This window comes from Amphiura filiformis, chromosome 12 (genome assembly GCF_039555335.1).
Source record: "Amphiura filiformis chromosome 12, Afil_fr2py, whole genome shotgun sequence".
Classification (NCBI taxonomy): domain Eukaryota; kingdom Metazoa; phylum Echinodermata; class Ophiuroidea; order Amphilepidida; family Amphiuridae; genus Amphiura; species Amphiura filiformis.
The window spans coordinates 10,582,984-10,596,781 of record NC_092639.1 but is presented as its reverse complement, the minus strand read 5'-3'; the positions used below and the strand labels follow the sequence as shown (position 1 = coordinate 10,596,781).

The 13,798-nt window shown below is 36.6% G+C and overlaps 1 protein-coding gene across 1 annotated transcript in view; it reads left to right on the top strand.

Annotated features, from left to right (window-relative positions):
- The window catches only part of LOC140166610 (lipoxygenase homology domain-containing protein 1-like), a 138,682-nt gene that overhangs the window by 42,166 nt on the left and 82,718 nt on the right, over window positions 1-13,798 (top strand). Inside the window, 7 exon segments of the mRNA XM_072190111.1 lie at window positions 3,550-3,615; window positions 3,617-3,724; window positions 4,429-4,603; window positions 5,855-6,053; window positions 7,243-7,430; window positions 8,360-8,504; window positions 10,209-10,438. Coding sequence (XP_072046212.1) covers window positions 3,550-3,615; window positions 3,617-3,724; window positions 4,429-4,603; window positions 5,855-6,053; window positions 7,243-7,430; window positions 8,360-8,504; window positions 10,209-10,438 — 1,111 coding nt within the window.

The following is a 13,798-nucleotide window of genomic DNA, read 5'->3' as shown; positions in this document are numbered from 1 at the left end:
AACAAAAGTTATGTATATTATTGGGGCAAGGAATCCAATTACTACACTGAAATTTCAGTGACTCAAGACAAGCGGTTCAGTATATATGATAGGAAGCGAGGTACATCCTAGCGGTACCTTATTTCTGATCATAAATAACAAACCGCTTGTCTTGGGTCACTGAAATTCCAGTGTAGTAATTTGATTCCTTGCCCCTATAATAATATACATAACTTTTGTTACCAGTGTGTTATTAGTTTTTGAGAAAAATGCAAAAATAGACACAAATTTATCGAGGGGTGTAGTACCCCCTTAAATCAAATCAATTGGATGTGTACAGCTGAAAGCTACATTGGGCTATTCCATTTAAAATTCACACTTCCCCTGTGGAAGATTTTGGAAATATCTTCCACAGGGGGAGTATGTTTTTCAAATGTAATTGGTCAGAGTTAATCATTTTGAAATCCATACTCCCTCTGTATTATGGCTTTACCTGTATCTTTCACAACTGAAGTGTGTATTTCAAATGGAAGTTACCCAACTGTCTAATATTCTATTTGAAACTCATACTCCCTCTGTGGAAGACTTTAGCTAAATCTTCCACAGGGGTAGTGTAGATTTTAAATGGAATAGCCCAAATTATCGTCTGTTTGGAGCACAAAAATGCTAACTGCATTAGCTGCCTTGAGCACAAAAGCGTTAACTGCCTCTGTTTAACCTTAACAGTTAAGCCTTTTGTGCATCAGGCAGCTATTGAAGTAAACATTTATGTGCTCCAAGCAGACGATAATTCAATGTTACTTTGATTTCAATATGAAATCATTACCATATTCATTGGAAATTAAATGTAAAAATACTTTTTTTGGCACCAAAATTTGCATGTAGATCTTGTCTTTTGCAGAAAATGTTGTAATTTTTGTAATTTTATGTAGTATTTATAAAGGTATACATACAGTTGCACTCAAGGTTATCTTGTCATGAATCAGTAAGCATGCATGGTCAGACTGACTGAACCTCCAAGATGTTCAAACCTTTGAGTGAAGAAAGGAAATCCTCTTTCATTCTAGAGTGTTTAGACTGACTGAACCTTCAAGATGTTCAAACCTTTGAGTGAAGAAAGGAAATCCTCTTTCATGCTAGAGTGTTTAGACTGACTGAACCTCCAAGATGTTCAAACCTTTGAGTGAAGAAAGGAAATCCTATTTCATGCTAGAGTGTTTAGACTGACTGAACCTCCAAGGTGTTGAAACCTTTGAGTGAAGAAAGGAAATCCTCTTTCATTCTAGAGTGTTAAGACTGACTGAACCTCCAAGATGTTCAAACCTTTAAGTGAAGAAAAGCAATCCTCTTTCATTCTAGAGTGTTCAGACTGACTCTGAGATGTTCTAACCTTTGAGTGAAGAAAGGATATTGACTTTTACTTTAGAGTTAAGTTTTTTGCAAGGGAATAATGAAATGTTTTCTCATTCTTTTGGACTTCATTTCTTATCAAAATCTGATATTTTCTTTAAATGAAACCTGAGTATAAAAAATCTATTGTTATTAACTGATACTTCAAATTGGAATGCGAACAATTGATGCGACATTGATTTCCATTTGTGCTTCCCTCACTGGGTTGACTAACATTATTGATGTAGAGTGTGTTACCATGACAACGGTTTGCTATCACTAAGGAGCATCTTTCATCACACAGAGAGTAAACAAAGCAACACTTTGATACAGTATACTGATTATTTTAAGGTGATATGAGGAATTCAAAGTGGCATTTTTTTTAAACTGATCACTCAGCCGATTTTTTTTGTTGATTTTTTATAATCTCATCATCTGTCTGATATTAGTTTCACTTTCCTGGTCAAATATTTTATACTCCTCACAGTTTATTCAGTAGCATAGCCAAGAGGGGGGAGGGGGACTGTGGAAGATCTTGCTTCCCTGCAGGATGCTTCTTCTTCTTTCGTATGCTGCTAATGAGGGAGATTCAGATCTCAAGTTTGCTGTTGAGCAGCCAGTCTCGTGTGGAAACATCAACTTCAGTGAGTCCCTTGGCTCCATTTGGGGGTCGATGAAGGTGCACAAGCTTTGATGATGTGGTCTGCCGTCTACTCTTCCATCCCGCACTCACAAAGTGGGCTTTGGGTGAGGCCCCATCTATGCATACTGGCCCGGAAGCGACCTACTCCTGTTCGCAGGCGGTTGAGTTTCACCCATGCATGGCGTGGCAAATCCGAGCCAGGACTGGATATCGACGTGTCTGGGATATAGCCATGATAATTAAGATTTTTAGACCTTTTAAACAATTTTTGACCATTTTCATCATATTTTGCCCAACTTCCCTAAAGTCATCTCGACCCCCCTGTCCCCTTGGTCTGTCTCTGGAAAAATCCTACCAGAGCTACTGATGATATATGACTGTTTCTGACAATTTACTAATTTTATCATTTTGATTTGTTTGAATCCATGTTTTTGTTCTACTTAAGGGATCAAATAGCAACATTTGTACTGTATTTTTTATGGCAAATTATTAAAAATTGATATTTTTTTTATTTTTCATATTTAACAGTCCTCAAAGTAAAATTTATAAATCTAATTATATGTACTTAAAGTGTATGTACATGTAGCTGGGAGGAAAAGCCAAAGATCATTGAAAATGTTGACCTTTCGTATTGAAGATACACATTTTTTTCCCCAAAAGACCTAAAATATATATATATCTTTAATTTGAAAAGAATTCAGAATGCAATTTGATATGTCTGTGGTGCTCTCAGGCGCCACCCAAAAAATACTGTGCAAAAGGTGGCAAATTTAGCAAATAGGTAAGGCAGTCGAGTGTAGCCACCAAGCTACCTTAAGTCATGTTCTTATTGTGATTGATATGTAGACAGAGCTATTGTCACTTATATATTTGTCCATGATGGTTGAGTGTGTTAGTTTTAGCTGACATTTTCATTTCAAGTAAATGATATCATAGCTCGAGGTACTACTGTATCAAGATTAAAACAAATATATCGAGTGATCCGTTTTGCAAGCAAAATTGACTTTTTTATGTGGCGCGTGTGAATTAAATTGATTTCTTTTAACTTATCCATAAGGCACTACAGCCAGATGTTATAGGGATCGACTGTTGATGCTGCTTAGATACATGTTATTAAGGGCTTGGATAGCAATGTTTGCACAGTATTTTTGTGGGACATGAGAGCACATCGGACACACCCAAGTGCATTCTGAATTTGAATAACATATCCTTCTGATTTTAAATTTATTTTTTTTAATTTGTGTTTATAATACAAATTTTATGGCAAATTGTTAAAAAAAACAATATTTTTGACATTTAACAGTCCTCAAAGTAAACTTTATAAATCTAATGATATGTACTTATTAAAGTGTATTATGTAGCTGGTAGGAAAGTCGTCCATCATTTTAAAATTTTGACCTTTCGTATTTGAAGATATATATTTTCCCCCAAAAGATCCAAAATTTTTAGGTCTTTTGGAAAAATGTACTATTTGATATCAAAGGACATTCCTCATATTGCTAACCGTTCCCTTATATAATTTCATTTCTTTTCTGCAGGTTTTCATTCAGCTTAGAGGCTCTAAAGGAAAGATGCCCAAGAAGAAACTAACAAAAGAAAACAGGAACAAAAACAGACTCCAACGTCATACATGTAAAGTATACTCGGAATTCCAAGAAGATATTCAAGATCAAAGCAAGTGATGTGGGTGAAATTAAAAGCTTAGTGATTGAGGTATGTAGTTATTGAACATTATTATTTCAAAAATAATACAGAAGGATTATATGATTGATACTGATAAGTCTAATATGCAGAATTAGCACCAAGTTTAATAACTGTGGAATTTACAAAATATCGACAATCTTGGAAAATAGTACCGTACTTGGAACACTTGGCACACATGTCGAAATTCCGTGCAGAATTTCTTATGATCATGGAAATGATGCATATTGTGTTTGGGAACAAACATTTTTTTTTATAAAATGTTAAGAGTGAACAATTGCACATGAGGAGTGACACAGGTCAAGAATTTCTATACATTGTAGGCACCAAGGTACTATAAAAGATAACCACATGGGCCAATCAGTGGTTCACAGCAGCTTAGGAACAACAAGAATGAAGGGGTACAGTAAAGCATCAGATACATGAAATAAGATGCACTCTGCTCTTGAAGGATGGTGCGACTTGGTCAGATATGTCCGCAACTACTCCATCTGGTATGCTATTCCAAACTTGAACTGCAGTGAAGGTCCTGCCAGTAGATATGGTTCTAGAATCTGGTACTGTGAGACCATGGCAAGGCATGGACAAGCTGGAGCGAGTAGTTCTTCTGTCTACAAATGGCTTTGGCAACAGGAGTAAGGAGCCTTTCTTTATAATAAGTTTCAAAAACAGCTAAAAAACTGTTCAATAATAATTATTAAATGTTGATTTTCCAGCATGATGGGCTAGAGAAGAAGGACAGTTGGTTTTTAGAAGAAGTTCAGATAACCAATATGGCTACCAAGAAATCCTGGCTGTTTCCTTGCAATAAATGGTTGTCATTATTTGAAAGTGATTGTCAACTCAGTAGGGAACTCAAAGCTCTCGATGCCAAGATGTATGGAAAAACAGGTGAGATGATATTTATGAGTCCTGATTACTAGGAATATGATTTTTTGATGACATCAATCGAAGTAAGATATTAAGAAGTTGTTTATCTTGCCATATATCAGGAATTGTTTGATAAAATTAGCTAAGTGGTAGACAACCAAATTGTATGTTGCTTTCCTTGTCTATATCTATACTTGAAGATTGCAGTGGTGTGTCCAGGAAAGAAGATGGCTCAACTTCATTGTTTTTTCTTTTCAAAGAGGTTAGGACTTCACCATGTAATGTTAGCAAATCGCTAAAATAGTGCAAAATTGCATAACATGGTAAACCTTATTTTGAAGTGTTTGCTCATTTGCCTGATTTGCCTGTCAGTGTACTGCATTTTTCTGATATTCACATGCTCATCGCTTGATTTTGGTGCCCATATGACATCCAATATGGTTGGTACCCTACACCCAGCCACACACACACCCCTACTCGTTTTCACCGACAACCATGGACCTGTATTGTGTGTGTGGTTGTTAACAGCGAAACTGTGGACCCACACACACAGACATATCATAATCCAAACATGGACTTCTGTAATTATAAAAGTTAATCGACTAACCGTGGACTTGGTATTACATCTACATGTACAATAGAGGACCCTACCCCATATGCAAAGTTATGCTGTATAGCACCCTATGCCGCTGTCTTACGACCGTGGACATCCACGGTTCGCAATGTGCGGTTTTTCACTACATAAGTGTGGACTCAAAGTCCACGCTTGTAGGTGAAAACAAATGCACACATACATGTACACACCCAAGGCCCTGTCTGTGTTTGCCTCCAAACGTGGACATTGTGTTTTGCTATTTAACCGAGGACGTGTGTATGATGTTTTCATCGCCTAACCGTGGACTAAAATGGCGGATTTTTTGTGTGTATAATACTGAAACGGAATTTTAGCCATCACCCTCGCGGATGGTAGTTTTTACACGTGTGGTCCTCGGTTTCAGGCAAATAGCGTTTAAAGCATCTAGCATGCATTTGAGGTCTTTTGCAGCAGTTTGAGACCCAGGACAGTCCTCGGTTGGAAGTAGGGTGAAAAATCTTGTGTGTGTCCTCGTTTGTCGGCAAACACGTACGCACTGCAATAAGAGTCTGAATTTGTCATGTCTAATCTCTTTGAAGTGTATGCAATCAGTACATTTTTGGATTTTTTCTAATATAAATTTCTGATAAAATTCTATTTACTCAATTACAATTAATATTTTCCCCTTTTATTCACAGAATATGAGGTAGTGACCATCACCGGAGATAAGAAAGGTGCCGGTACAGATGCTCATGTATACATTACTCTGTATGGTATGAGAGGCACATCAAAGAAGATGGCATTGGAGGCTAGACCAGGCAGTAATCCATTTGAGAGAGGCGATAGTGATATATTCAAATTTAAGTGCAATAATGTAGGACCTATCAAAAGAATAAGGTGAGATAGAAGGATGTGAGGTTGTTGTTACTAATATATACTCTGATCAGCTCGTAATAGGCGGGGCTCATAACATCGTGGTTGATATAGAATGGCGTACACACAGCTGGGCGCAGCACTTACGCGAATTAACTGCACTTTGAGTATTGCGTGATTGATGTGCCCTTTTGTGAATTTACATTGGCATAAGTTGGGACTTTATTAACTAGCGCAGTAACAAAAACCAAATAATTCTTGCCAATTACGAGCTGATCAAAGTATACCTCCTCAACTTTTACAAAAACACTGATTATGCACAAGTACAAAAAATATATTCAACCATTTAATTTGGCAATTTGAAATTGTATTTGGCCATGCAGTGGATACTGCATTCAGTACGCTGCATCAAGTTAGAGAACCACGCTGGACACGGTACATGATTGGTGTGAACAATTATAGCACACCACATGCTCATCAAATGCGCTGATCACCAGAGTACGATTGGTTGTAAGGTTTTTGTTTACTGCACACAACATTTTTCTGAAGTAATTTCTGAAGATATATTAGAATCTTAATCTTAGGTTTAGGGTAAGGTGCCTGATGGCAGGTGAATATTGTGAAACAGGGCAGCAGTAGCAGCATATATTCCACATTCAGAATCCTGAGGACAAGATATTACTCTTGATCTACTGTTTTATGTTAATTTTAATCATTACCTTAGTTATAAAATAGAATAGAAATTGTGTTTGCTAAAAATTAGCGCATAGATTGTCACAGCATACAAAAGACACCATAAAAATGCATATTTTGGGTCTATCAAATATGAAGATGGCTAGTATGATTTTAGTCATTTAGTTTTTGTGGATGCAATTGAACCCTGTGTCATACATGTACTCTCCTTCAAAATACACAATTTCTAATATTGTCATGGGCAAGAAAACCTTGTATGTACTTTTGGCCCTTGAACATGGATAAAGCCTTGTAGGTGTAGACTTTATATTGAAGAGGTTGCTTCATCCATGCTCAAGGGCCAAAAGTACATGCAGGAAACACCTCATATTTACTTTTGGCCCTTGAAAATGGATAAAGCCTTATAGGTGTAGACTTTATATTGAATGGTTTGTTTCATCCATTTTCAAGGGCAAAAAGTACATATTAGGTTTTTCCCCCCTTAGTGACAATATATACTTTTTCTTACATTTGTCAACAGAATAGAGCATGACAACACAGGGTTTGGAGCAGGCTGGTACCTGGAGAGGGTTGTCGTCACAGACCTCAACAACCCAAAGAAGGGCAAGTTTTATTTCCCATGTGGTCAGTGGTTATCTAAAGATGAAGGAGATGGCTTGATATACAGAGACCTGATAGGCAGCAGAGACCCACTGGCTGTCAGAAAATGTAAGCGTTCAATGATATTTGATTGCATGATGTCTAATGAACTGTTTGTGGTCACTTTAAATGGTGTGTTAACAACAAATAAAATGTGACCTGATCCAGTAAACTCAGGCTAAGTCATATTTGTTCAAAATTGAGTTATTATCAGGTTAATATAAAGTTGAAATTTTTCTTTCTATCAGTCCAAACCCTGACTATAATCCTAACCAACTTCTGGCTATGTCTCAGTTTCGTATTTGCGGACATTAGCCAGAGTGGACCAAGTCAGGTCACATATTAAACTAGCCTAATCATTTTGAGAGGGCAAAAAGCATGTCATTGATAAACGAGATCCAAAAAGGGCTGATTCATTTTCATTCTTGCCTGTTTTTGACTTCACCCAAATAGTTTTCCAATGGCAGTCTTTCCCTTTGTCACCCCGGGCAAATATAGTAAGTTTGAAAAGACTAGTAAGAGTAAACACAAATAGATGTGGCACAAAATCAGGATGTTAAAGGAGTATTTTGTGATCCTAGCATCTTCTTTTTATGACATTTTTAGTAGATATCCACGACAAAAGCTTATTCCTAAAATTTCAGTTAATTCGGATTTGCGTTTGCATGTTATTCATGATTATGTGTATAACACTGCTCCATAGGCTACCGTGTGATACAAGAACGAAATACAAATTTGAATATATTTTTGCTAAACAAATTAATCTGCAAAAATTGTATTGTACGTAAAAATTATGTAGCCAGAGGTTTCCAATGGTATGGTTGGGGGATGAGGCTGTGGATCACAAAATGTCCCTTTAAGAGTTGCAACATTTCCCCTTTTTTAACATGTTCCAAAACAACTTGGATGGAAGTGATGAGAAATGTACCAACTATCAATGTCAAATCATAAAACTAGTAAAGTTTTGATGAAATTTTACACATTTTTACCCCCAACAGGTCATAAATATGTAGTACATGTGTTTACTGGGAATAAACGTGGTGCTGGAACCGATGCCAATGTGTACATTACAATGTTTGGTGAAGGAGGCGAATCGGGAGAGATGAAATTAGACAACTCAAAGAATAACTTTGAAAAGGGCAGGTAAGACGTGAAGAGGTCAGATGCAAAACATGATGTATCCATAGGTTGCCTTGTGTAGTTTTGTATAATGTGATGCGATCAACCAGAATCAGTCGGAACTCAGAAATATTAAATTTTCAGTTCCCTATAGGATAGTGAAAAGCATTTACAAAAGCTGGATTTTGAAGAAAACTCCATAGCTGCATTTTGCAGAAAACCCCATTGAAATTGAACAAACAGTTCCAAAGATATGAGCGATTTAAAGAGTTTCCAAAACAATAGGAAACAAAAGGAAATATGTCCTTTGTTTGGGTATATCAATATAATCAATATTTCTGAGTTCCGACTGATTAAGCTTGATTGCATCGCATATATGTTAATGTAAAGGGATACATTTGCTATGGCTGATTAGGGAGTGTGAGACTGAATTTAAAAAAGGAGTATGTTGTGATCCTAGCATCCTTGTTTTGTGACATTTTTCAGTAGATTTCCACAAAAAAAGCTTATGCCCAAAATTTCAGTTGATTCCGATTTTGCATATTTGCGAGTTATGCATGATTATGTCTATTATACTGCTCCATAGGCCAGTGTTGTAATTTCGTTCTGGTACACCAGAATATAATTCAAATTTGCTAAACAATTCATCTGCAAGAAAAATTTTGTACATAAACGTTATGTAGTCAGAGGTTTCCAGTAGTATAACATTAATCTCAACTTTTTTGAGAAAAGTGGGGGATGAGGCTGTGGATCACGAAATGCCCTTTTAAAAAGACTAGTTTGCATCCACCATAACTGTCAATCAGACCCCAAACAACCCTTTGTTAGTAGCATGTAACAGGAAGGTTTATTCATCTGGTGCCTTCATCAGAGAAAAGGAATCGCAGAAAATGCAAAAATGACCATACTTAAGTTTTACAAGGCAAAAAGCAACTTTTCTAGGCATTGTTGACATGGTGCCTTCAGGAAAGAAAGTTTCCTATTACTAAGACCTAACTTTTGATATGGTTTGTATTGTTTAAGGTCAATTTTAACCATAGGGCATGCTGTTTCACTGCCACGGTCAGAAATTTCAATCAACACAAATCATTTCTGGAGTTTGATTAACCCCCTTCTCTCTAATTGGTCAATTACATGATATCTTCATTTTAATCACCAATCAGAATAGAGCTTTGAAAATAATTCACCCCAATTTTTTTGCGAGGTGAAATTATTTTAACAATGTTGCTGATTGGTCCAAATGATAATGAAAACTTCTTTTTGACCAATCAGCAGGTAGTTCTCACAGGTGACGTCAGATGCAAACTAGTATTTTTATCTCTCGCTCCGATTACAATGTAGTGAATTTTATATTAGAAGCTGATGTCCATTCAAATAAGACCTATTGAAACAGGTGGCTGTACGAACATGTATTATTGTAAGACCAATCTATTGTAATGTGTCTTTGGAGGGTATTTGCCTTTCGTCAAAAAAATCCCTTGTAGACGGAATTCTATGGTATATCAATAACAATATTAATAAAAAGCTAACAAAACTAATTATTTGAAGAGTGTAAAGATCACTTGTGACTTATACAGGTCAAAAGAGAAAATTTAGTTATTATCATTATAAATGTGCATGGTAACCAAGCACACTATTATTGAAATCCTTACTTTCCTAGCATACTGAACTGTAATTTTTGTCCCATCTTCACTATAAAATGCTTTTTCTTCTTTCCATTTCCTACAGGGAGGACAATTTCACCTTAGACTGTATTGCTTTAGGTCCATTAGAGAAAATCCGTATCGGACATGACAACTCTGGACCAGGCCCTGCATGGTATCTAGACAAAGTCATCATTGATGATGTAGAGATGAACGCTACTTACGAGTTTCCATGCCAACGGTGGCTTGCAAAGGATGAGGATGATGGACAGATTACAAGAGAGCTGTATTGTGGCAAAGGGTTGGGGTCAAAAGGTGAGAGTTTGTTTGTTTTCCTGTCAATCATGGTTTGATATCAATAAGTGTGATGGACAGATATGAGGAGAAGAATAATAACACTTTGTTAGAGTATTTTGATGCTTGAAAGTGAATCAAAAGAAAATCACTTATGGTAAAATCAAATTTGAACGGAGGTACATGGATACATTTATAGAGAGTTTGCGAAATGAAGTTTGAAACCACAAACTTTAACGTCTAGAGGATTATAGAGGATTATGTATTCAAAACCACTCTGCCATTAAAGCCGCTGGAAGTAGAAGTTAACGTGAGAATCTATAGTGTGACGTAAATTATGATGAAAATATGTCATATTTAAGAACAATAGTTTGCATATTTCCTCATAGACTACATAATTACCTCTTATGTATTATCTAGTTAATAGACCAATTATTGGAAATCTAATTTGGTTTGGGTAAAAAACATGCCACATGTTGCTGAAAATTACTGAATGAATTACATTAAAATTGATTTTTGTTCCAAACGCCACGCTTGGTATATATAGTTTTGTGTGTGCTCATCACGTACACCAAATCAGCTTGCGAAACAAAGTTTTGCCATGACTTCAACTTCAAGGGGATTAAGTTCCCATAAAAATGGCCTGGTTTTACTTCAGCAAGCAGTGTACCATACTTCTGGAAGGTGCATAACATTTTTAAATATAACATGTCATAGGTTGTGCCTGGTAAGAGAGGGTGTAGGGAGGAGGAGACGGAGGGTATTGGAAGTGAACAGGGAGGTGCATTGACGGTTTTGCCCATTTTTGTAAAAATGTTTCCCTTTGAGAATCGCCCCACACCTTCCTATCAGAAAAATCCTGACAATGTTACTGGGGAGGGGGAAACAGTAGTGCGAGTGGGGTATTATAGGAGGGGGTCGAGTTTAAGAATTTTATCAAACTACCTCATTTTTGGCTCCAGCGAAGCTAAGGAGTCATCGTCATCAGAACCGTAGGGTTACACAATACAGTGTTGGTTTTTATGCTAAGGAATTTTTTGTGCTTGGCTTTAGGTTTTCAAATTGGTTTCTAAGTTTTGCTAAATTATTTTTTCATCGATTGCACTCCGATAGAGTTGAAATTCAGTTGAGAAAATGTGATTTTTTGGTTAAAAAGCCACCATAACGAAGTTATTACTTGGTTCCCCAGTGTGCTAGAGATTATTTTGGTCTGTATAATTTAACCTTGCGTGACAATGGCAAACCAACGGAAGTTTAACATTAAAATGTCTTAAGATTTTAGTACTCTCAGGTTCAGATTCAAAAGTTATTTTGACTTTCTTAACTTTTCTTAACTATTTCTTTACAATTTAAATAAAGAAATAGTTAAGGAATATCAAAAAAATAGTCATGAAAATTGTCGAATCTTGAATAAATCGGAACAAAATGAATTTCCTAGTGGACTATTTTCCTTGCGCAAGTGCAAATTTTTGCTTTTTTCGATAATGTTATCTCCCAATGATGTAATGCGTAATTATCCAATCAATGCTGTCCTTAGAAATTAGCCCCAAAATGAACCAATCACAGACATCGTAATGAACAGTCTTTGGCAGTGGAACAAGTCAACAAACAACCAAGATGTCTGCCCCCACATGAACACACATGACAGATCCATGTCGCCGGCGAAATTGCACCACGATAAGTCGTAAACATGGTTAAAACAAATGAAATTAAATATGTCAAAGGACAGATTGTTACTCTATTTGGTAAAAATATCCCAAAGAGAGATTGCAAGGTGTCTGGGAGACTAGGAGTAGGAGCAGTACTACCTCTACGATCGATGCAACTTTCAAAGTCGGAAACCACTCACATGCTCAGTCATCAGCCATCATCGTGGCATATGCTCATGCACATGATGCACTCATGGACTACATAGCACTGGTACATCATGGGTACATGTACGTAAACCCGGGACGTAAACATGGTAAAGTCATAGTATTACTACTAGCCACTGAGTGAATTCAATCACCAAACCAAACATCCTTAAGCTTTTTCAACTGGCTTTTCAAACAAAAAAAATAGATAATTACGATGGCCCAAATATTTTCTCAAACATAAAAATAATGCCCAAAGACAAGTAATAATAATATAATATTGAATAAATTATGCCCACATTACGCAACGTCTATCTGTCTGTCAGTTTACTCCAGAACTCTAGTTTGAATTAGCCTCAAACATCATGGCCCTGTTCCTTCCTCACTAGGGCCCTGAATGCCATACATGTCACGTAAAAGCGGGGCACCGTGAAGTCACGTCAGCGGTGATGACGTCACACTGACGGCATCTATTTATAGGAAGAATTCAAAACACGGCGACGATAACAGTCACAAGTCTGGTCTTTTACATCATCAAATGTGCTCAAAATTTATGAACATGCACCAAATATGTTTTGTTTAAGTCACATCATGAGGAATGGTAGGAAGTGTATTTATGAGAAAGAGTGGTATTTTATGTGTACCCTGGACCAGATATGCTCAGAAGCACGGAATAGGCCTGGAAGCGGCGCTAGAAATTAGCATGAAGCCGCTTTTCATATGTAAATAGCGTATTGTTATTTAAATTTGCGCCCAGACGTATTGAGGGCGACAGGCATGTTATCCAGACAGAGAATGTCTTGATCGCCAGGCATGTCAAATTGCTGAGTGAATGTGTATAAATTCCCTTTCTGTATAGGTAATAAGCTAGTTTATTTCGTGTTCCAGTTTGTTATAACAAAAAAATAAGTATTATTTTAAATACAGTAAGTGTATAAACTTTGAAATTGACGTGAATTTGACGTGCAGAGCTCCAAATCTAGCTAAATCGTGTAGTGTGAAATTATGCTGTGTGACCCCCTCTGCGTGGTAGAATTATATTCATAAAACATTAAATTTAACATGTAATATGGGCAGCCAACCACGATTTATCAGCATTTAAAACATATATTAATTAACAAAGATAAATAATCAATAGTACAAATGACAATTTAACTAGCAAACAAGTCTGAAATCTTAAAATGTTGCCACGTGATTTCCCGAACACATGATATGTCACCATGTGACCATTATTCAGATTTACCGAAGTATTTGGAGTATGGTGCACGGCTTGCAGACAACTGTGTATTTCTTTACCTCCGTATAAAATCAATAATTCATGCTGGGAGCCAAGTAACATTCTGTCTGCCTAGTGCAGTTTGGATATTTTATTTTACTTGAGAGCATATAGAAATACATAAAGGCGAATAAGGCGCCATGATGGAAAGCTATGGAAGGTCAGGTCGGGTATCAAAGGTTATTTTAACTTCAAATACTACTTGTGTTTCACACCTTGCCTCTGTCACGTTTTTCCTTCATATTATTGATC